General features: G+C 45.2%; 1 protein-coding gene across 5 annotated transcripts in view; it reads right to left on the bottom strand.

Moving 5' to 3' along the window:
* Positions 1 to 25,063, bottom strand: part of LOC127636141 (NACHT, LRR and PYD domains-containing protein 3-like) — a 39,588-nt gene that overhangs the window by 4,947 nt on the left and 9,578 nt on the right. For all 5 annotated transcript variants that reach the window (XM_052116559.1, XM_052116557.1, XM_052116558.1 and 2 more), the window contains exons 2-5: positions 24,262 to 24,953; positions 18,855 to 20,723; positions 9,819 to 9,992; positions 275 to 445 (exon numbers count right to left, since the gene is read on the bottom strand). In XM_052116559.1, coding sequence (XP_051972519.1) covers positions 275 to 445; positions 9,819 to 9,992; positions 18,855 to 20,723; positions 24,262 to 24,938 — 2,891 coding nt within the window. In that variant the 5' untranslated portion in view covers positions 24,939 to 24,953. The remainder of the gene's footprint in view (positions 1 to 274; positions 446 to 9,818; positions 9,993 to 18,854; positions 20,724 to 24,261; positions 24,954 to 25,063) is intronic.

Here is a 25,063-nt window from a genome sequence, read left to right as displayed (position 1 = left end):
CGTCTCTCACTGCAAACACAGATACAGTAATTACCAGCAATTCTTCTCAGGTGAACCTCCTTACCTCTCACCAGACACTGATTTTCACTTCTGTTTTAAACAATTATCTTATTATGTTGGTTGGGTCTCTCTTATTCTCTCTCTCTCTCTTATTTTCTCTCTCTCTCTCTCTCTTAATCTCTCTCTCTCTCTCTAAAGACTCATTCTCATACTTTTACAGAATTCACAGACTTTTTGTAGGGTCATCAAGTTCAATTCCTTAATTAACTCAAACCTCAGTATCTCCAGTGTACCATGAGGACTCTTCAATGCATCAGAGAGCAGCTTCACTCCTGAATCCTGCAGGTCATTGTTACTCAGGTCCAGCTCTCTCAAGGTGTTTGATGATTGAAGAACTGAAGCCAAACCTTCACAGCACTGACCAGTGAGTCGACAGCAGGCCAATCTGAACAGAACATATAAAAATGATCAGAAAGTATGACACAACATTGACATTCTCAAGAAAAGGACGTCCCTCCAAAATTGATGAGAAGACAAAGAGAAAACTGGTCATGGAGACTTTCAGGAGGCCTACAGCAACATTAAAGGAGCTTCAGCTCTTTCTGGCAAGTACTGGTTGCTCCCTACATGTGACAACTATCTGCCATATTCTCATCTGTCTGGGCTATGGGGCAGGGTGGCAAGACCAAGCCTTTTCTGACAAAAAAAAAAAACTAAACAAAAAACACCAAAGCCCAGCAGAAACCTTTATCCAGTCTCCCAAAACCATGTGGACAATTTTTACGTTATGCCCAACATTGTAAAAGGTATGTTGGGCACAAAAACAACACAGCACATCAGCAAAAGAACACCATACCCATGGTGAAGCACGGTGGAGGCAGCATCATGCTTTGGGGCTTCTTTTCTTAAGCTGGAAATGGTGCTTTAGTGAATGTGGAGGGAATCATGAATAGCTCCAAGTACTAGTCAATTTTGGCACAGAACCTTCTGGCATCTGCTAGAAAGCTGAAAATGAAGAGATCTTTCACCTTTCAGCATGACAATGATCCAAAGCACATATCCAAATCAACAAAAAAATGGCTTCAGCTAAAAAAGAGTAATGTTTTGGAATGACCCTGCCCTGAATCTTATTGAAAATCTGTGGGGGACCTGTAGAGGGCTGTACACAGGAGATGCCCTCACAATTTGACAGATCTGGAATGTTTTTGCAAAGAAGATTGGGAAAATATTCCCAAGTCAAGATGTGCCAGGCTTATAGACTGTTATCCAAACAGACTGAGTGCTGTAATAAAATCAAAGCGTGCTTCAACTAAGTATTAGTTTAGGGATGTAAACTTGTGCAGTTAGGTTATTCTAAGTTTTTTCTTTTTTTTCTCTATCACAATCTCACTATGATTTTCAGTGGCATTGCATGGGTTGTAATTTTTACATTATAGGTGCAAAAAGTCTGTTATGATTTATCTTTGTTTAATCACAAAAACCTGCTGTTTTAACAGCGGTGTGTATACTTTTTATATCCACTGCAGTTGGTGCTTTAATGCATCCCTTTTGCAAAATCCTGGATCCCAACAAATACCAAAGGCTGATGTCTATGTCTATATGGAGACCAACTGGTCCTCAGAATCCTCTGTGGGTGTGGCTTGGGAGGTACTTAAGGCAGTTCTTAGAGGCTGGATTATACAGTATGCATCATTCATCAAAAAATCCAAAGCATGAGAACTTGAGAAGTTGGAAGGGAACATTAAAAGTGCCGAGGCAGTGCTGAAGTGCCGAATGTCATCTGATGAGAATTGACCTGATTGAAATACAGATATAAAACTATTTTGTATCAGAAGTTGGAGTTGGAGCTATTTAGGGCAAGACAGTAATTTTTTGAGTCGGGCAACAAACCAGGGAAGATTTTGGCTAGATATATAAAGCAGAGAGAGTCTTGTTCTATCATTCTCTCAGTGAAATCTGCTGGTGGTGAAATACTTACCTCAGCTATTAATATTAATAATTATTTCAAAGAATTCTATCTTGATCTCTATAGTTCCACATCTTTGTCTACTGATGAAGACATTAGAAACTTTGTGGAACCATTAAAACTTCCTAAACTGACGATTGAGGAAAACAGTTCTCTTCATTCTGAGATAACCTTAAAAAAGCTTGGCAGATCTTAGGTCTTATGATACAGAACTGGCTCCAATTTAATTAGAAGTTTATACAGAATCATTAAAGAATGGAAAGCTTCCGCCAACCATGACATGAGACCGGATAAGCCTGATTTTTAAAAAGGACAAAGATCCAAGTGTAAGAATTACTGTCCAATTTCCCTGATCCAGCTAGAAGTCAAAATATTGTCAAAAATTCTGGATAACCGACCAAATAAAGTTATGACATCTGTTATACATATAGAACAGGTGGTGTTTATTTGGGGCCGCAGCTCTCATGATAACATTAGGTGTTTCAACAATATTATGTGGTCAGTGGCGAAAGATCATGTCACTTGACACAGAAAAGGCGTTTGATATAGTAGTATGGTCTTATCTTTTTAAGGTTTTGGAAATATATGGGTTCAGTAATACTTTTATTGGATGGATTAAGTTACTATATAGACACCCGGTAGCGGCAGTACAGACAAATGGATTAATTTCAGACAATTTTAATCTGGGTAGGCTCCCAGCAGGGCTGCCCTCTTTCCCCATTATTGTTCTGTCTTGCCCTGGAACTATTAGCAGCCACGATAAGAAAGGAGGATGATTTTCCAGAGGTGGTGGAGGGAGGTGTGGCACATAAGCTTTTGCTTTACACAGATTATATTTGTGTTACTTCTCTGACCCCATTAGATCTATGCCTTGCCTCCATATAATTATTCATTCCTTTTCTAAGTTTTCAGGATACAGTCAATTGGTCAAACAAATCAGAAGTTTTGGGTCTGACAGCGTACTGCCCAGTAACAGCTTTCCAGCTGGGTGCCTTCCAGTGGCCCATACAGGGCATTAAATATTTGGGCATTTTATTCCCATCAATTTTTTCTGATCTAGTTTAATTAATTTTTATCCCTTGGGCTTCATTCCATTTATCTATGATTGGGAAGATTAATGTTATTAAAATTTATTGTAATTCCAAAATGTTACAATCTCTCCCTGTAGATGTCCCCCTCTCTTATTTCAAGCAATTTGAAAGCTTAGCGAAGTCCTTCATTTGGAATGGTAAGCATCCTAGTTTACATTTTAACAAGTTACATAGGGCCAATTGACAAATGTGGGCTTGGCCTACTCAAGATTTTGTTTTATTATTATGCATTCGGTCTCAGACATTTGGCTCATTGGTCGCTTCCACCTGAGAGAGCCCCTCAATGTTTTTGTAATGAACAGGAAGTAAATCCTTTCTATGAAACTAATCAGAGAAGTAAAGTTATCTTTTGCACTCGGCATGGACAAAAGTGTCTGGAGTGTTTAATGCAGACATTTATTTAAATGTTGCCACAAGCATATGGCTGAACCCTAAATTATGTATTAATAAGTCCCTTTTCTGCTGGTCAGAGTGGATTGTGAGGGGGGTTACTGCACTTATGACCTATATAAGAGTGGAGTAATGAGATCTTTTGAAAATTTGGTTAAACATTTTGGGATTCCCAGATCTCAGTTCTATAGGTATAACTGCACCACCTGCTCTGTATTGTTTTTGTGAGTGGCAGATACTCAGGGAGAGGTGATTACTGCTTTTGGAAAAGGTCATGAGGCATCAGTGTATTACTCCCTACGAATTCAGGGGCTGGGGGACGGAGCTTCAACTTCTCTCAAGAGATTATGGGAGAAAGATTTAAACTTGGTATTGGAGGATGGCGTGTGGGCTAGGATTCTTAAAAATGTCAAGTCTGCATCTAGAGATGGAAGGCTGTGCCTCATGCAATTCAAGATTGTACATAGATTTTATTGGACCCCCTCTAGATTGTGTAGGCTTGGTCTTAAAGACACACCCACCTGCTGGTGATGTCAATTACAAGATGGAGACGCAACCCATGTTTTTTGGGGGTTTGTTAAGATTCAAGAAATTTTATGTGTGACAGTTTGGGCACTCAAAGTTTACTTTGACCCAGACTCCATATTTTGGGTGATGGGGTGATCAAAAATTTGGGGGATACACACATAAAATCTGTGTTCTGACCAGTATCATGATTGGCAGGTTGAGTGGAGATAGGGACGGTAGCAACTTTCGAGGAGTTGGCAAGTAGAAGACTGGGGTTTTGGGACTTGTCTGATAGGAAATGGGACAATTATTTAGCATTTTGGGGGGACTCTCCAGGATGTGTATTATTATATGTGACTACTGGGGTGTTCGTTAGGAGTGGTGATTGGGGAGGGGTATTATTGTGGGTTAAATGTTAAATGTTGATTCGATGAATATGTGTTGCCTCGCACCCCCCCGGTCCCGTTTTTCCCGGAGGTGCATGTCCTAGAGCTGACGTCTACGTGGAGAGCCCCGCTCTCCGCTCGTCTAGGTGCCACCCGCTTCACTCTCACCATCCTCGACGCCGGAGAGCGCCACGGATGCGGGGCGATTCCCCAGGTCGATAGGGCGGTTGCGTACCATCTATGCCCCGGTAGCCCTACCTCCTGGCGTGGCCGCCCCGTACTCCCATCCAAGCCCTGTAGGACAACATCCTCGCTACAGTGCGGGGACAGAGACAGGCCGAAGGGGAGGACTTTGTACTGAAACGCCTGGCCGTCGAACGCGAACCGTAAGAAGGGTCGGTGTCGTGGCAGAATTGAGACGTGGAAGTACGCGTCCTTCAGGTCTACCGCTGTGAACCAATCTAGATGCTGAACACCAGCCAGAATATTTCTCTGCGTGAGCATTTTGAACGGGAGTTTTAACAAGGCCCGATTGAAAACTCGCAAGTCCAGGATTGGTCTTAAGCCGCCGCCTTTCTTGGGTACAATGAAGTAAGGGCTGTAGAAACCCTTCCTCATTTCGGTTGGAGGGACGGGCTCTACCGCGCCCTTGGCTAAGAGGGTCGCGATTTCCATGCACAGGGAACTGGCATGCTCGCCGTGTACTGCGGAAAAGCGGGCGCACGCCCCCTGTCTCACGAACCCCCTCTAGGACCCGGAAGGCTCCCAAGCGTTCCTGAGACAGTCGACCCAGAGCCGAAGACGTTAGCTCCGGAGGTGGTAAGACCGCTCCGTCCCCCGGTGGAGGGCCGGGAGGAGAATCCTTTGTTTTTTCATTTGCCACACCCCCCTGACGGGGGCTGTGGTACACACATTCTCAATAAAAGAGCTATTTCCTTTGCCTCTGGGTCACCTGGCCCGCAAATGCCGTTCTCACGGCAATCTGCTTTCAGATTACGACAGTCCCGGTACACTAGACGCGGTGATCTCGCCTTCCACCTGCCCACGACTGTCCCCCGGCCGGCCGGTTCAGACGAGTCCAGAAGACGCCAGCGTCAGACCTCCTCCTCAGTCACGAACCTGCCCCCTGCCGGGTGCGCGGAGCAAGGTAAGTGCTTTGAGTTTATTCTCAGCACCTCAGCCTCAGGCCGCAACGAAGCCGCCCGACGCTGCACTACCTGTTATGCCCCGCTGCGAACGTCCAAAATACTCGTCCCTTTGGTGCCCCTAGCGCAGAGCTGGGAAGCCTGGCTTTCGCTTCCCAAAGCGTCACGCTGGCTGCACCGGACCATTCGACTCGGTTACGCAATTCAGTTTGCCCGGCTCCCGCCCCCCTTCAGGGGCGTCCGCTTTTCCGCAGTACACGGCGAGCATGCCAGTTCCCTGAGCACGGAAATCGCGACCCTCTTAGCCAAGGGCGCGGTAGAGCCCGTCCCTCCAACCGAAATGAGGAAGGGTTTCTACAGCCCTTACTTCATTGTACCCAAGAAAGGCGGCGGCTTAAGACCAATCCTGGACTTGCGAGTTTTCAATCGGGCCTTGTTAAAACTCCCGTTCAAAATGCTCACGCAGAGAAATATTCTGGCTGGTGTTCAGCATCTAGATTGGTTCGCAGCGGTAGACCTGAAGGACGCGTACTTCCACGTCTCAATTCTGCCACGACACCAACCCTTCTTACGGTTCGCGTTCGACGGCCAGGCGTTTCAGTACAAAGTCCTCCCCTTCGGCCTGTCTCTGTCCCCTCGCGTCTTCACGAAGGTCGCAGAGGCGGCCCTTGCCCCGCTACTGAGTAGCCGGCATCCGCATTCTCAACTACCTCGACGACTGGCTCATCCTAGCACACTCTCGAGATTTACTATGCACACACAGAGACCAGGTGCTCCGGCACCTCAGCCGCTTGGGGCTTCAGGTCAACTGGGAAAAGAGCAAGCTCACTCTGGTTCAGAGCATCTCTTTCTCGGGTTGGAGTTAGACTCAGTCTCAATGACAGCACGTCTCACGAGCGAGCGTGCTCAGTCGGTGCTGGACTGCCTCGCTTTCTTCAAGCCAGGCACAGTGGTCCCTCTAAAACTTTTCCAGAGGCTCCTGGGGCATATGGCGTCCTCCGCAGCGGTCGCGCCGCTGGGGTTGATGCATATGAGACCACTCCAGCACTGGCTCCAGACTCGAGTCCCGAGACAAGCATGGCACCACGGCACGCATCGGGTAAGGATCACCCCCGCCTGCCTCAAAACACTCCGACCCTGGACAGACCTCTTCTTCTTACGGGCAGGAGTGCCCCTGCAGCAGGTGTCCCGACACGTTCTGGTCACAACCGATGCCTCCCGGTCCGGGTGGGGTGCCGTGTGCAGCGGGCACGCAGCGGCGGGCCGTTGGAAAGGGGCCCCGCTGCATTGGCACATCAATTGCCTGGAGTTGCTGACCGTCCTTCTCGCTCTCAGGAAGTTCCTCCCGTTAGTTCGGGACAAACACATCCTCGTGAGATCGGATAGCACCACGGTGGTGGCGTACATAAATCACCAAGGCGGCGTACGCTCCCACCACATGTCACAACTCGCCCGCCGTCTACTCCTATGGAGCCAGCAGCGACTCAAGTCGCTGCGCGCCACTCACATCCCCGGCAAGCTCAACGTCACAGCGGACGCGCTATCACGACAACGCCTGCCCGGCGGGGAGTGGAGGCTTCACCCCCAGTCGGTCCAGCTGATTTGGGAACGGTTTGGCAAGGCCCAGGTAGACCTGTTTGCCTCCCAGGAAACCTCCCACTGCCCGCTCTGGTACGCCCTAACAGAGGCTCCCCTCGGGACAGACGCGCTGGCACACAGCTGGCCCTCGGGCCGCGCAAGCACGCATTTCCCCAGTGAGCCTTCTTGCACCGGTGCTGTGCAAGGTCAGGGAGGACGAGGAGCAAGTCACGCTAGTGGCCCCCTACTGGCCCACTCGGACTTGGTTCTCGGAACTCAGGCTTCTCGCGACAGCTCCTCCCTGGCGAATTCCCCTGAGAAAGGACCTCCTCTCTCAGGGACGGGGCACGCTCTGGCACCCGCGCCCAGACCTCTGGAACCTCCACGCCTGGTCCCTGGACGGGACGCGGAAGAGCTAGCCGGCTTACCGGCGACCGTTGTGAATACAATCAACCAAGCCAGAGCCCCTTCTACCAGGCACCTTTACGCCCTAAAGTGGCGCTTTGTTCGCAGATTGGTGTTCTTCCGAACTGAAGACCACGCAAAGATGCGCTATCAAGTCAGTGCTCCTGTTCCTACAGGAGAGGCTGGACAGGAGGCTGTCCCCATCCACCCTCAAGGTGTATGTTGCCGCCATTGCCGCCCACCACGATCCTGTAGACGGCAAGTCTTTGGGTAAGCACGACCTGAGCCTCAGGTTCCTGAGAGGCACCCGGAGGTTGAATCCCTCCCGGCCAGGCCTAGTTCCCTCCTGGGATCTCTCGGTAGTCTTGGCAGGACTCCAGAGACCTCCCTTCGAGCCGCTTGAATCAATTGGACTCAGGGCCCTCTCTCTTAAGACAGCCCTGCTGATCGCGCTCGCCTCTATCAAGAGGGTCGGGGACCTGCAAGCGTTCTCTGTCAGTGACACTTGCCTGGAGTTCGGTCCGGCGGATACGTCTGTGATCCTAAGACCGCGACCGGGCTATGTGCCCAAGGTTCCTACCACACCATTCCGAGATCAGGTAGTGAACCTGCAAGCGCTGCCCCGGGAGGAGGCAGACCCAGCCCTTTCGTTGCTATGTCCAGTGCGCGCCCTGCGCATTTACCTGGACCGCACACAGAGCACCAGACGCTCTGAGCAGCTCTTTGTCTGCTTTGGGGGACGGCAGAAAGGGAATGCCGTCTCCAAACAGAGGCTCGCCCACTGGGTTTTCGACGCCATCACACTGGCTTATCACACCCAGGCCGTGCCCCTACCCTTGCGGGTCTGAGCTCACTCAACAAGAGGTGTTGCGTCCTCGTGGGCACTGGCCAAGGGCACCTTCCTAGCAGACATCTGTAGAGCCGCGGGTTGGGCAACACCCAACACCTTCGCAAGGTTTTACAACCTCCGCGTTGAGTTGGTTCCGTCTCGTGTTTTCTCAGGTCCGAGCCCGTAGAACTCGGTAACACGTAGACCGACCAGCCGGGTGGATCGCTTGCGCCCAGCGCCCTTTTCCTGACGTCAAGGTAAAGTAGTGCGCCTTCTTCCCAGGGCGCCCCACTCTGAGTCGGGCCCCTGGTCGATTCCTCCCTAGCCCTCCGGGTCCGCGGTTCAGCAGAGGAACTTGTCGACCCAAGCCACTGCGGGTACCCTGATGGCTACCCTGTACTGGTATAGGTGCTTCACAGGTAAAAGAAGGCCTGTGTGTAATTCCACGGTTCTGTCCCCTTACGAGCGGACCCCCGTGTCTCCCTTAGGCAGTTACAGCTGCCCCGGTCGCCATGCTGTAGCAACTCCCCCCTCTCAAGGCTGGATCTACCACCGCACCATACTTTCCACACGAGCCCTAAGACGGCCGTGTGACGTGTCTACCACTTTTCCTCCCCAAGAAAAAGGGCAGGTGTGGTCTCCGCAGGGTCTGGGTAAGACACCCTTCCCTATATGCGTGTAAGGGCCCCGGCCGTGATTGCTCTATGCGAGAAACATAGAGAGAAAAGAGGCCCAGCCAGGCTGGCCCGTTCCCATGTTGGCAAACATCGCCTTTTTCCCCTCCCAGGGTAACTAGAAGGATTCCGATGTTCTTATGGGGCATTGGGGAAGGGTACGTGCAGCCAGGTACAGACGATGCGCGGCACTGGATGAAATCCCTGCCCGCCTCTGTATCGGCGGTTCACGTACACGGTTCAGCACATGGCAAGATTGGAATGGGTCCCCTAGTGTCGCTTCTCTGACACAACGTGGAGAGAGCGACAGAAGGGGAACGTTTGTTTACGTATGTAACCTCCATTCCCCGAGGGAGGGAACGACACGTTGTGTCTTTCCTCCGCCATTTCGCTGAACCGAGCCACTGTTGTGGCCGGACCATTTCCGGCTCCTCAGAAAAATCTTGAATGAACTCCCGTATTTGCGCCACTTAAATACCCGTATGTCCGGGGGCGGGACATGCAAATACTGGCTGCCGACTCTCATTGGCCTTTTTTCATAGATCAGAGGTGGATATCGGCGCTCAAGAGAGACCCCTAGTGTCGCTTCTCCGACACAACGTGTCGTTCCCTCCCTCGGGGAACAGAGGTTACATACGTAACCAAACGTTATTGTTGTTGTTTTTGTGTATCTATGAATCAATTTAAAATGTTAATTAGAAAAAACAACTGTGTTCTGAATTGGTGAAATCCTGTTCTGAGTTATAACACAAAATCTACCACCTGTGCTCACACATGCATTACATTTTTTACACACAGTGCACATTGTTTCAACAGCTGATTAATTTATGTACTTAAAACCACTGACCTCAGTATCTCCAGTGTACAGTGAGGACTCCTCAGTGCATCAGAGAGCAGCTTCGCTCCTGAATCCTGCAGGTCATTGTTACTCAGATCCAGCTCTCTCAGGAGGGATTTTGGTGATTGTAGAGTTGAAGCCACAATTTCACAACTCATATAAGTGACTCCACAGTCAGCAAGCCTTTAATAGAAAATGAAATAATGGAAAATATAGGATATAATAAAGAATGTAGTAAAAGACTGGATATTGAGCACATTTCATCAGTTAAATAAAAGCGAATAAATCAGATGCACCAGTGAAACATGGGTTTAGACCAAATAATTGAACAAAATATGAAAAATGACATTTGCATGCTCCCAGTCTCTCCTTCACAACTGAGAATAGACAGAAACACACACTATAAATCACTAGGATATGAGGGACATTAGTGTTTCCTACAGGAGTTTGTTAGACTATGGTGGGTGGACCTTGGACCCTCTAGGGGGGTCCGTGCGCACAGTCCCCCGTATGAAAATGTTGTACATTTTTAAGTTAAATGTATCAATCTGGTGTGCATTGAGAGCAACATTAAGAGGCTAGATCTCTGAAGAACTCTGTGCTCTTGTAAACAATTTTGTGCTGTAGTAGTAATTTAATCATAAACACATTGGTTTTATAGATATGAATGACATGGCAAAATGTCACACCCACAAAGCACAGAGGTGGGTAGAGTAGCCAAAATCTGTACTCAAGTAAAAGTACAATTACTTCAAAAAAATAATTACTCAAGTTGAAGTAAAAGTACTAACATAAATAATTACTTGAGTAAGAGTAAGAAAGTATCCAATTAAGAGTTCTCAAGTAGTAACTCGTTACTTTCACAAATTACAAAATAGACATTTACTCCCCTATATTCCACTACATAATACATATTTAACATGTACTACAGAATTATGATTATTATTAATGTCAATTCTGTCATCATTCACTATCATGTTGTTCCAAACCCGTATGACATTGTTTCTTCAATACAACACAATAAGGAGATATTAGACAGAATGTTTGCCTGAGTCACTATTTACTTTCATTTTCATTTTGGACAAAATGAGGGTATGGAAATGATGACAGAATATTCAATTATGGCTGAGCTATCACTTTAAAGAGATAGTTCACTCAAATTTACTCACCCTTATGCCATCCCAGATGTGTATGACTTCCATTCTTCAGCAGTACACAAATTCAGATTTGTTATAATTAACATTGCTAACACTGTTCCACATTACAGAGAAATACTAAACCGTAATAATGAGCCTTTAAAATATTAATTTTACAAGTGTATGCATGAAAGCGAGCCACAAGGACACTGGCTAAAGCTGTAATGATCCTGAATGTGTCGGAAAAACCAGCAAGAGACTGTCTGAACATTTTGTTAATTTATAGAGAATAATGCACATTAGGATTGTGCCGACAGATGATGATCTCGGAGATTGACGCTGGTCAAAGTGATCGTCAATAGCAGATACCTTTGATGATGTCAAGACGATATTTGGTTTGTTTTCCTATAACTCTTATTAATTTCTTCTTATTATTAGAATAGTATTTTTATCAAATTAACATTACAAATACTTTGCCCTTAGACACACAGACACATGCTTGAAGAAACACACTTTATTATATTATTAAGAACAGATGACAGAAAAGCGTCTATGTGTATGATACGTTGATACGGAGGCATGCAGTCTCGTGGAACACGCATATGTAAAAGCTTCTCTCTCTTTCTTTCTGTCTTCCAAATTGTATTTTTTATTTATTTAAAAAATGTTTTTGCAAGAACAGAATCGTCTCAGACATCTCAGCTCAGGAGGTGTTTTGAGTACATTCGCTTTATTTCCACAGAGCAGTTCATTGTGAATGCAACTCTGCAGCCTGTAAAATAATACAAAATATCTAAAATAATACAAAAACACGTTCACCTCGAACCATGATTTCTATTTCAGTGATTATTATCATCATTATAATTATTATTTTTACATTTATAATTGTTTTTATGTCTTCATTTGTGTAAGTAATTTTCCGAATGCATGTTTAGACGGATACTTACCAAGGTAAATGGTGATTATATATATATATAAAACGTGAATGAGGGAACAAAACAAATTTATTCACACACCGGTCAAATAACCAAATACCAAAACCAAATAGAGAATGCACAGATGAAGTAGGTTCTTTGCTAGAGAGATGTTGTCACCTGTTGTAAAACCATCTTTCAAATAGTTGAACAATGCACATTTTAATTGCACTTTTAGTTAAAATAAATAAAATATAAAGTTCAAAGTTTGAAATCAATGTGTTTTGCTTTATTGTGTAGGCTTAACCCTAACCCTGCTTAACGAAAATTACCCCATATTGTAGGACTTGTCATCCATTTATCTCTAAGAAATACATCCACTATCATGTTCAATTGTGATATGATGACTTTTTAGCTTCAGTAATGTTGCATAATAAGAAAATGTGAAAATAATTGTAAAACCGGTTAACCAAGTTTTTCATCAGACGGTTTTCTAACTATCAAATTCTCACACCGTGGCATCCCTATGCATGGCACAATGTTTTCTCTTGTTTTATTTGTCAATGCAGTTCAGAATGCTGGGGGTGTTAAATATGTTTTTAAAATCAATTAATCACTAAAACATCTGCGGTTATCAGCTTGTTCTCTCTTCTGACTAACAAAGAGGTCTCAAACTACTCTCCAACAGTCCCACCACCGGTTCCCTTGACCCCATTCCCTCTCACCTTCTACAGGACATCTCTCCGTCCATCCTACCTGCACTCACACACATAATTAACAAATCTCTACTTAAAAGGCACTTTTCCCACTACATTTAAGCACACTCGAATAACCCCACTGATGAAAAACATGCACTTAACCCCACACAAGTAGAACATTACAGACCAGTCTCTCTCATCCCATTTATGGCAAAAACACTTCACTACAGTTTATAATCAGATCTCTGCCTATCTCTCACAGAACAAGCTGCTGGATGACAATCAATCAGGCTTCAAAAGTGGACACTCCACAGAGTCTACCCTGCTGTCTGTCACTGAGTCGCTGAGACAGGCAAAAGCTGAATCCAGATCATCTGTCCTGATTCTGCTGGACCTTTCTGCAGCCTTTGAGACAGTCAAACATCAGATCCTACACTCCACCCTCTCTTTGCTGTATATCACAGGAACTGTGTTTGACTGGTTTAATTCCTAGCTTTCAGGTAGCTCCTTCAAGGTAGCCTGGAGAGGTGAGTTATCCAAGCCACATCAACTACTTACTGGGGTACCTCAGGGTTCAGTGCTTGGGCCACTTCTCTTTTCTATATATATACAACATCAATGGGACCCATCATTCAGGCACATGGTTCCCCTTACCACTGCTGCACCGATGACAAGCAGCTCTACTTGACTTTCCAACCCAATGACACCACAGTGACTGCTCGAATCACTGCCTGCCTGCCTGGCAGAAACACCACCTGCAACTCAACCCAGCCAAGACCGAACTCCTTGTCTTTCCAGCCAACCCTGCTGTTGAACACAACATCATCGTGCAGCTGGGTGCAACTACAGCCCAAATTCCACAAGATCCACAAGATCATGTAGATTTACACTCTACAATATCAGGAAGATAAGACCCTTTTCTGAACATGCCACACAAGTTCTTGTTCAGTCACTTGTCATAACTAGACTGGACTACAGTAACACTCTCATTGCAGGCCTCCCTGCATGTGCAATTAGTCCCCTGCAAATGATCTAGAATGCAGCAGCATGTCTGGTATTTAATGAACCAAAAGAGTGCATGTTACACCATTTTATGTCTCTTTTCACTGGCTGCCGGTTGATGCATGTATCAAATTCAATGATCTGATGCTGGCATACAGAACAGTCACTGGGTCTGCTCCAGCATACCTAAAATAATTTCTGCAGAGCTATGCGCCCACTAGAAGCCTGTGGTCGGCTAAGGAACATCACCTTGTTGTACCAACACAAAGAGGCACCAAAACACTTTCCTGGACTTTCGTCTTCATTTTACCACATTGGTGGAAAGACCTTCCCAACTTCATCTGCGAAGCCGACTCAATTTCTGTCTTCAAAAAATGGCTAAAACACATCTTTTCCATGAGCACCAGACATTAAAAAAAATCTTGTTGCACTTTAATCTGTTTTGAATACTACTTTCCCCGTCTATCGCTCACTGCGACGTTGTGTCGAAGAAGCGACACTAGGGGTCTCTCTTGTGTGCCTTTTGCATCTCTGATCTATGAGAAAAGGCCGATGAGAAATTGGCAGACAGAATTTGCATGTCCCGCCCCCGGACATACGGGTATAAAGGAGGGGAAATGCATCTGTTACATTCAGAAATTTTCTTCGGAGCCGACTGGTTGTGTATGCAGCGAGCTGAGAGTCACACACTGTTCCTCCCATCTCTGAGCAATTGCTGTTGGATCTACAGTGCATATCAGTGGCTTTCTCCCTTCTCTACATGGCAGTGCAGCTTTGCCCCTGGGCACTTCGACAGTGAAGTAAATGAGTTTAATTTCTCGAAAAGATTTATTTTCTCTAAAACAGCATATACATAGCTGGTGTTGAACTTCCTTTTCAGGACGCGTCTTTATAAAGATGCCATTCCGCCCCTGTGTAGTTCCTGGATGCGGTAGAGTGCTCTCCGCTTCTGACGGCCACAGGCGCTGTCTTGTGTGTCTGGGCTGCGATCACAATGAGGCGCCGTTTGTGGATGGTTCATGTTCTCATTGCGAGAACATGACCATGGCAACGTTGCGGTCGCGGCTTTCCTTCAACAGAAGGAACGCCACTTCAGCTGTCCCCCGCATCGCTCCTTCTTTCCACGGGATTGAGGACGATGTGGCTGGCGATAGAGGAGATCTGGGGATGGCAGCGGGCTCGGTTCCGCCGGGTACGCCCCAGCGAACCATCCGCCCCCCGGCACGCTCGTTGACTTCCATCCAGGCTTGAGGCAACAGCAGCTCACCTCACAGCCATCCTGCCTATCCTCTTGAGTCCCCTGAGGTGGATGAGCTCACCGCTGCATTGGAGAGCGGTCCGGTATCTGACGCGTATGACTCGACTGGAACCCTCCATCCTCCCCACAGCCTTCGCGGCTGGATGATTGCTTCCTCGGGTCTGCGCGCTGCTCACAGCTGCCACTCGTCACAAAGCCTCTTGCTCATCCGCTCTCACTGCTCTGAAAACACCGCCACCTGGCGGGACCACCCTGTACTCCCCTCCAAGGCCTGTAAGATGATGACTTCACTGACCTCCAAAGCCTACAGCGCCACCGGACAGGCCGCTTCCAACCTGCATGCCATGGCCCTCCTGCAAGTCCACCAGAACAAGGCACTTAAAGATCTGCACTTGGGTATACCTGATTCTGACGTGCAGTAGGAACTGCGCTCAGCGACTGACCTCGCCCTCAGGGCCATGAAAGTCACAGCACAGTCACTCGGGTAGGCGATGGCCACTCTCTAGGTTCAGGAATGACATCTATGGCTGAACCTGGTCGAGATGCGTGAAATGGACAAGACACGCTTCCTCGACGCACCTGTCTCCCAGTTCTGTCTTTTCAGGGACACCGTAGAGGACTTCGCCCAGCAGTTCTCTGCGGTGAAGAAGCAGACGGAGGTCATATCACACATTCTGCCCCACCGCACACCTGCCGCCATGGGCCACGCCCCGTCTGCTCACTTAGGGCGTCCTCCTGCGGCCAAGAAACATGAAGCTCTGTCTCAACCCGTGCCTAGCTCTCAGCCCCTTTGTCAAGCGTCCCGCAGTAAGCACATGCCCCCCGTCTCGCGGACCCCTTCGAGGACCCGAAAGGCTCCCAAGCAGTCCAGAGATGCCCGACCCGGGGACCAAGACGTTAGCTCCGAAGCTGGTAAGAAGACCACTCCATCTCCCGGTGGAGGGCTGGGAGGAGAATCCTTTGTTGAATTTATTTCATTTGCTGCACCCCCTTTAGGCTGCGGTACCCACATTCTCAATAAAAGAGCTATTTCCATTGTCTCTGGGTCACCTGGCCCGCAAATGCGGTTCTCACGGCACTTTGCCGCCACACCTCAACAGTCCCGGCACGCTGGACGCAGACCTCTCGCCTTCAGCCCCACGACTGTTCCCCAGTCGGCCGGTTCTGAGGAGTCCAGAGAACGCCTCCACGGGACCTCCTCCTCAGTCACTAACACCTGCCGGGTGTGCGGAGCAAGGTAAGTGCTTTGAGTCTTCTTTTTTGACGGGTAAGTCAAAAATAACCGTCCCCTTAGTGCCCCTAGCTCGGAGTTTGGACATGTGGCTCTCACTTCCCAATCCATCACAGGACCATTCGACTCAGTTACGCAATTAAATTACATACTCTACTGGAATAGGTGCTCCACAGGACGGGCTCCTACGTGGACTTCCCCGCTGTGTGTATTTTCCGCGGTACGGTCCCCTTGCGAGTTGACCCGCGTCTCCCTTGGGCAGTCCTCACGGACCCCCGGTCGCCGTGTTTGTAGCAACTCCTCCCTCCCAATGAGGCAGGATCTACCACCGCGCCACTTTCAACATGTGACCTAAAAGCCCATGTTATGTATTTCACCACTCTTACCTCCCCAGCTTGGGCAGGTGTGGTCTCCGCAGAGTCTTTTCCCCCTGAAATAATACGAAACTGGGAAAGATCGCCTTCCCCAATGCGTATGAGGGCCCCAGCCGCTTTAGCTCTATGCGAGAAACATAGAGAGAGAAAAGGCGCGGCTGACATGGCCTGCTCCCATGCCTGGCAGCGTTGCCTTGTTCCCCCCTGTCAGGGGTAAAAAACCAGAAGGCTCTGACGATTTTATGGGGCGTTGGGGAATGGTACGTGCAGTCTGACACAGCTGGTTGCTTTGTAATGTAAAATACCTACCCGCTCCATTGTCATCGGTACACGTACACAGCTCAGCGCATGGCGGGATTTAAATTGGACCCCTAGTGTTGCTTCTTCGACACAACATCGAAGTGAGCGACAGACGGGGAACGTCTAGGTTCCCTGATGGAGGGAACAAGACGTTGTGTCCTCCCGGTCACGTCGCTGAACCGAGCCACTCTTGCAGCCGAACCATTTTCTCATTGGCCTTTTCTCATAGATCAGAGATGCAAAAGGCGCTCAAGAGAGACCCATAGTGTCGCTTCTTCGACACAACGTCTCATTCCCTCCATCAGGGAATCGAGGTTACATCCGTAACCTAGACAATTCTGATGCTAGTGAAACTTTGTATTATGGCACTTTTTGTACCACTGTCTCCTTATTCGCATATGTTTTCCTCTTTTGTAAGTTGCTTTGGCTATAAGTGTCTGCAAAATAAGTAAATGTAAAAATGTAAATGTAAAACATCTGCGGTTATCACAGGGATTTGTAATGGAGAATTACACTCACTGGCCACTTTATTATGAACACCTGTACACCTACTTATTCCATGCGATTTTCTAATCAGCCTGTCTTGTGATAGCAGTGCATTGCATAAAATCATGCAGATACAAGTCAGGAGCTTTAGTTAATGTTCACATCAATCATGAGAATGGAGAAACAATGTGATTTCAGTGATTTGGATCGTGGCATGATTGTTGGTGACAGATGGGCCGGTGTGAGTATTTCTGTAACTGCTGATCCCCTGGGATTTTCACACACAACAGTCTCTAGAATTTACTCCGAATGGTGCCAAAAACAAAAAAGTGAGCGGCAGTTCTTTGGACGGAAATGCCTTGTTGATGAGAGAGTTCAACGGAGAATGGCCAGAGTGCGGTAACTCAGATAATCACTCTGTTTCAAATGTGGTGAGCAGAATAGCATCCAAGAATGCACAACACAATGAACCAGCTACAACACAGAAGCACTTTATTAGGAACACTATATTATTATAGCGTCCTTAATAAAGTGGCCAGTAAATGTATGTGCTGAATTCAGATGAATCTACAATATACCTGGCTATCATTGTATTAGCATTTGGAGTTATTTTATTAAATTAGAGTGGAGTGGTGGTGGCGTAGTGGGATAAAGAACTAAACTGTTAAGCAGAAGGTTGTTGGATTGATCCCAACATCCACCACCATTGTGTCCTTGAGCAAGACATGTAATAAGTGCTCTGTAAGTTGCTTTGGATAAAAGTGTCTGCCAAATGCATACAAATTAAAAGTTTTTTTTTCATCAGGGAATCATTTAAAAAATGGTTTGTCCCAAGAATCATGATTTGTAACAGAAACGTTTTTCCCCCAATCCTATTATTGGAAATTGCATTATTTTGTGCTACGGAATAATAATATCATCACCCCATCTGGGAACTTGGTGGCACTAGCACCTCAAATATTAAAGGATTAGTTAGTTCACCCAAAAATGAACATTTGCTCATAATTTACTGTATATGACTTTAGTTCTTCATCAGAACAGAAATTAAAATTTGTAGGAGAGTATCCCAACTCTGTATCTCAGAATGCAACTTAATGGCCATCCATTTTTGACAGTTCAAAAGGCACATTTAGGCAGCATCGATGTAATCCACATGTCTCCAGTCGATCAAGTAATGTTTCTGAAGTGAATTGATACATTAACTTTGAATTGACCTAACTCTCATGTGAAGTACATTCCTCTGTGGTAAACAGAGCGGAACTTTGGAATACTCAAGTGAACACACCAATATGAGGCATGAAGTGTTGGCAGGAAGCAATTTTTTTTAAAAGTTGAATTACCTATTTGTTTTTCACACAAATGTATCGATTACATTCAGAAGCCATTAATAGATCAGCTGAAGTCGTGTGGATTACTTTGATGCTGCCTAAATGTGCTTTTTGGACTGTCAAAAATGTATGGCTTTTCAGTTGCATTGGATGGAGCTACAGAGCAGGGATACTCTCCTAAAACATTTTTATTCTGTTTTGATGAAGAAAGTTAGTTATACACATCTTGGATGGCCTGAGTATCAGTAAATTATGAGCAAATGTTCATTTTTAGGTGAACTATACTTTTAATCTGGATCTTTGATGTGAATCACTCACAGAGCTTTTCTGCACGTCATTACAGCTGGTATCAGTCTCCTTCTGCCCTCATATGTTGTGTTGTATTTATTAGGATGGAGCTCATCCAGCACCTCCTCTGACATCTGAAGCATGTAGGCGATCGCTGAACATTGAGCAGGAGAGAGTTTCTCCTCTGAGTGTTTGTCTGATTTCACAAACTCCTGAATCTCTCTGTAAAGAGTCTGATCGTTCATCTCCAGCAGACAGAGGAACAGATTGATGGACCTGTCAGTCGAGAGATCTTCAGTTTTCTTGATTTTGTCTTTAATGTACTGTGTGATTTCTCTGATGCTCTCTGAGCTGAGCTCTGTGTGAGTCAGTAGATCCTGTAAGAGTCTCTGATTGGACTCCAGTGATCCGCCCAGAAGGAATCGTAGGAAAAGATCCAGGTGTCCATTTTCACTGTCAACAGCTTTATCAACTGCTGATTTTAGAAGCTTACACAGAGACATTTTATCAGTCTTGAACCTCCAAGACCTGGGCCCCATATAATATCTACATTGAAACATCTTCAGTGCTTCCATGTTCTTTTCTATATAGCAGTAAAACACAAAGAAAGCAGCCAGAAACTCCTGAAAGCTCAGATGAATGAAGCTGTAGACTTTCCTCTGATGAATCACAGAATCCTCCTTAAAGATCTCAGTGCAGATCCCAGAATACATTGAGGCGTCAGTGACATCAATGCAGCTCTCTCTTAGGTCCTCCTCATAGAACATGACATTGCCCTTCATCAGCTGTTTGAAAGCCAGTTCAGCAAGTTTCACAATCACTTCTCTGTTGGACTGCAGGAGTTTCTCTTCATACTTCTGATTCCTCATATTGATCTGAATGAGCAGGAAGTGGATGTACATTTCAGTCAGAGTTTGAGGGATTTCTGCACTGTCATCTTGTTTCAGGATGTTTTGAAGCACAGTGGATGAGATCCAACAGAAGACTGGAATGTGACACATGATGTGGAGGCTTCTTGCTCTTCTAATGTGTGAGATGATTCTGCTGGCTTGATCCTCATCACTGATTCTCTTCCTGAAATATTCCTCCTTCTGAGAGTCATTGAATCCCTGAATCTCTGTCACACGGTTGATGTATTTGGAGGGGATCTGATTGGCTGCTGCTGGTCTGGAGGTGATCCAGATGAGAGCAGAGGGAAGCAGATCTCCTTTGATGAGGTTTGACATCAACACACCCACTGATGAAGTCTCAGTCACATCAGGAACTTTCTCACTGTCTGAAAACATCAGTTTAATTCTGCTTTCATCCAGACCATCAAAGATGAACACAACTTTACACTCATCATAAATCTTTGAGTTCAGATCATGAAGTTCAGGATGAAAGTCCAGCAGAAGTTTGTGAAGACTGTACGGCTCATCTTTAATCAAGTTCAGCTCTCGAAATGGAAGCACAAACATGAAATCTACATCCTGATTGGCTTTTCCCTCGGCCCAGTCCACAATGAACTTCTGCACAGAGACTGTTTTTCCAATTCCAGCGATGCCTTTAGTAAGAACAGTCTTTATTTTGTCTGTTCTCTTCTCCTCACATCCTGCTTCAGGTTTAAAGATGTCATTGCAGTAGATTGGAGTGTCTTGTAAGTGTTGAGTTCTGGCTGTTTTCTCCATGTGTAAAACCTCATGTTCTTCATTCACCCCTTCACTCTCTCCCTCTATGATGTAGAGCTGTGTGTAAATCCTGTTCAGGAGCGTTTGATTCTCGTGTAGTTTGATTCCCTCAAATAAGCTCTCGTACTTGTTCTTCATGCTGGTTTTGTGTTTGTCTTTGACTCCCTGAAGAACATCATCTACTGGTGGATGAGAATCCTGCTGCAGGTCTCCAGTCAGATTGTGTATATGCCTAATGATTGAAAGACAAATGATCAGAAGACAAGAAAAAGGAAGAAACTGCAAAACATTTGAAATAAAGGATTTAAAATCAAATTCAAATCGTTCAAGTATTTGTTAATGTCTTTATGTTAATGTTTATTAATGTCTCAACTCAATGTCAAATGTCACTTCCAATATTGAAAAAACGAATAGTTCACCCAAAATGAATATTCTGTCATCATTTACTGTCCATAAATGGTCAACACAAAATGTTGTTCCATAAAATTGTGGAACACAAAAGGAGATGTTTGGCAGAATGTCAATCTAAGTCACCATTCACTAGTACAACTATATTGAATGAAAAAAGAGCAGTGTTAACATTCTTCAAAAATATTCCTCATGTGACACAAAAGCTAGCAAGCAATAAAGCTTAGGAATGACATGAGTGTGAGTAAATGATAACAGAACTGTCATCTTTAGATACATTAATGCTCAAGTAATTTACCCAAGAGGTTAAAGGTGAAAGCAAAAACACAAAAAAAAAGAAAGAAACTTCAAATGCAAGTCTAATCTCTGTGTATATTTTGTGTTTTCAGCTCTGAAATTAGTAAATCTTCTTCTGCTTTCACTGCATCAATTCAATCATCACCTACATGTATATGGATTGTACAGACATAATCAAACTTTCCAAACACACACACACAGTTTAATAATTAGATATGCAGCTGCTGTCAAGATATGAGTATATATTAATCTCTCACTAGATGCTGAGAGTCAATGAATAACTTCCTAACATCTTAACTGGAGTTTCTCAAGATTCTGTTCTAGAAGAGATATTAGAGACTTCGGGTACCGTAAGGGAATTCAGCCACCATGGTCAAGACACACAACAATCATTAAGCAACAAAATATTGTAGAATAAGGCTGAAAAGTGCATAACCCTAACTTTATTAACTTTAAAAATTGCTTAGTACCAGCACTGCACACCTCATGCCGCTGTCACGTGACATCATCAGAGAAACGTCACGTGAGAGTTAGGTAAATTATCAGCAAATTTTCATTTTTTTATATCATTTTCACAAGTTCTTTAATAGAACACCCGGCCTGTTATCTGAGAGCAGCACTAATTTAATTCTATACCCGACCCATTTAACCTAAAGTCCGCAATCTGAGCTGCACATGCATTAGCAGTAGTAGCATTAGCGCGTGCAGTGCAAAATAAAATGTGCCATCTATTTACTGTCGAAGCGACAGGACGCAATGCGCCGCTCGTGTCCTGTGTATTCTTCAGAGACAAAGGCAACTTAATACATTTGAAATGCACGAAATATGTGAATAAAATAATGTAAAAAATGAACACTATTTGATGTTTTAAAATAGCCTTGGCTATTCGACCCGCAGTCAGCCCATGTCTACTGATTCCTGACCCCGCACCACAAATGACATAATGATATAAATATTTTTCAAAACGTTACAGCAAATATTAATGCTTCACCTGCCCACGTGCAGGACTCTGATTCATATGACACTACACGCAATGAAATGAAAGCGCTAAATTTCACTTGCATTGTATGGACCAACAGAGCTGAGATATTCTTCTAGAAATCTTCATTTGTGTTCAGCAGATGAAAGAAAGTCATACACATCTGGTATGGCATGAGAGTAAATGATGAGAGAAATTTCATTTGTAGGTGAACTACTCCTTTAAGCATGCTGACAGCATCCTGTGCTTTTGCGTTACTTTTGAGCTTTTGAATGTGCAGCGTCGTGTCACGCCAATCACTGCAGCTACATTGAAGTGTATCATTCTGCACCTGGATGCGCACAGGCATGTTGTGCCCTATATTGGAGTGTCTCTTATAATATACCTCCTGTTTATTTGTTGTTTCTTTATCAGTTTTCCATATGTCCCTAAGTAACACATCCAAGAATGCATTCAATTGTGATATGACTTCTTTCTTTCTTTTTTGCAAATCATTTTAAATCCAGTTAACTGAGATTTTTTTCTCTGACATTGATCTTCAAAAACTAACACTATTGTATCCTGGCTCGGGAACAACATGAGGGTCAGTAAATAAAGGCAGCATTTTTTTAGATTAACTATTTTTTCTTTCATTTTTATATTTAATCAGGGACAAAAGAAACCAAGCCGGTGGCACCGCCACCCCTGTGCCTTTAGGGTCGCTGTGCACGATGGGCAATAACATAACCTCGCTTTGACTGTCGAGAAGATGTGTGCTGTAGAGCTTGCATCAGTGTGGGCTCTGCAAAAGTGCGCATCGAGGGCACATATCAACCACAAAGTATGCGTGAGCACCCTTCTGATACCTAAAATGAAAAATGAGACACCCTACGGTCTCATGGAGTTAATGGACACATGAAATAAGTACACAAGACTGAAAATTCATATGAAGTGTGCCATTTGGGACAGGGCCTATGACCGTGAACCACAATAGTCACATCTATGAGGTAATTCAAATGTAGAATAATTTTTTATGTCATAGGACGTCATAGGTCAATATCTTTTGCAGCACTTAAATATGTTAATCCAGAAGGCCAGTATTTATCTGGAGGTCTTTGTACAGGTTTATTAATGTAATTATAATTTACGCACTGCTGAAGTTTCATCGAGATCAGTTAATGTATGCAGAAGTTATAACACACTTCCTGTTTCTCTTTTCGCGCCATCATTTCGTTTCCTCACCACGGCAAGATGTTATATTTATATATGCTGTATACATGTTATATTTTGTTCTGTTCTCCCCCTAAAATGATCAGATCACTTAAGACGACATGAATTATACCAATGGATTCGTATGGATTGCTTTTATGCTCCCTTTATGTGCTTTTTGGAGCTTCAAAGTTCATTTGCATTTCTGTTTGTCGGAGCTAATGACTGTAAATTAGAAAGTTGTTCGGCTCGACGAGAACAATATACACGCCGAGTTTTGTAACTGTAGATAGAACTAACTAAGTTATAACACACTTCATGTGTCCTTTTTTAGTCATAAATCAATTTCCTCGCCACGGCCAAACCGTTCGAGATATCAAAAATCCGTCCGGAATGTAGCATCCTCAATGTCTTGACTTCATGCCGACCGAGCTTGGTGGCGATTGGATTCATTCTCCAGAGCATGTGTTTCCAAACAACCCATAATAGCCGACTTCCTGTTGGGCTGGCGTAAAACTTAGAGCACGAAAGTTGTTCGGCCCGATGAGATCTATAAGTGTACCGAGTTTCATATTATTACATGCAAGCATGTTTGATATATGGACAAGTGTTCGAATCCCATTCAAGGGGGCGCTGTCGAGCCCCCTGCCACGCCCGGGTACCAGCTTCAGCCCGGCCCTGATGGCCGCGGGTTCTGAACTGTGTGCAAAGTTTCAAGAGTTTTCGAGCACGTTAAGAGCCCCAAAAGTGCCCGAATAGTCGTAAGAAAAATAATATCCTAAGGAAAACAATAGGGCCTTCGCCTGTTCAAGGCTTGGGCCCTAATAACATCATGATTATGCAAATGTAAAAGATTTAGATTTTCGTCTGCCATCACAGAGTAGGTTGATATACTTACACAGGATCAAAGGTCACTGGTTCATCACTGAGATCAATTGAGCGAGGAATGGATCGGCCACTCTTCATAGACACACTACTGGGTTCTGGAGAAGATGATCTCTGTCGCCCCCTACAGGTCACTGGTTCATCACTGAGATCAATTGAGCGAGGAATGGATCGGTCACTCTTCATAGACACACTACTGGGTTCTGGAGAAGATGATCTCTGTCGCCTTCTACAGGTCACTGGTTCATCACTGAGATCAATTGAGCGAGGAATGGATCGGACACTCTTCATAGACACACTACTGGGTTCTGGAGAAGATGATCTCTGTCGCCCCCTACAGGTCACTGGTTCATCACTGAGATCAATTGAGCGAGGAATGGATCGGTCACTCTTCATAGACACACTACTGGGTTCTGGAGAAGATGATCTCTGTCGCCCCCTACAGGTCACTGGTTCATCACTGAGATCAATTGAGCGAGGAATGGATCGGTCACTCTTCATAGACACACTACTGGGTTCTGGAGAAGATGATCTCTGTCGCCTTCTACAGGTCACTGGTTCATCACTGAGATCAATTGAGCGAGGAATGGATCGGTCACTCTTCATAGACACACTACTGGGTTCTGGAGAAGATGATCTCTTTCTCTTCTGCCTCATTTCACAAGCAGTGCTCTCTCTGTTCTCCATCATAAAAATGATTCAGGCCTGTAATAGATAAACATAGATAAACAACTTGATTTACACCTTTAATCATTCTTAAAGCACCGGTCTGGTAGCAATGTGTGACAATTTACTTATACCGGTTAATTGTAAAA

This window comes from Xyrauchen texanus, chromosome 43 (assembly GCF_025860055.1).
Source record: "Xyrauchen texanus isolate HMW12.3.18 chromosome 43, RBS_HiC_50CHRs, whole genome shotgun sequence".
In the NCBI taxonomy this organism is placed as follows: Eukaryota; Metazoa; Chordata; class Actinopteri; order Cypriniformes; family Catostomidae; genus Xyrauchen; species Xyrauchen texanus.
This window is presented reverse-complemented; position numbering and strand designations above follow the sequence as displayed.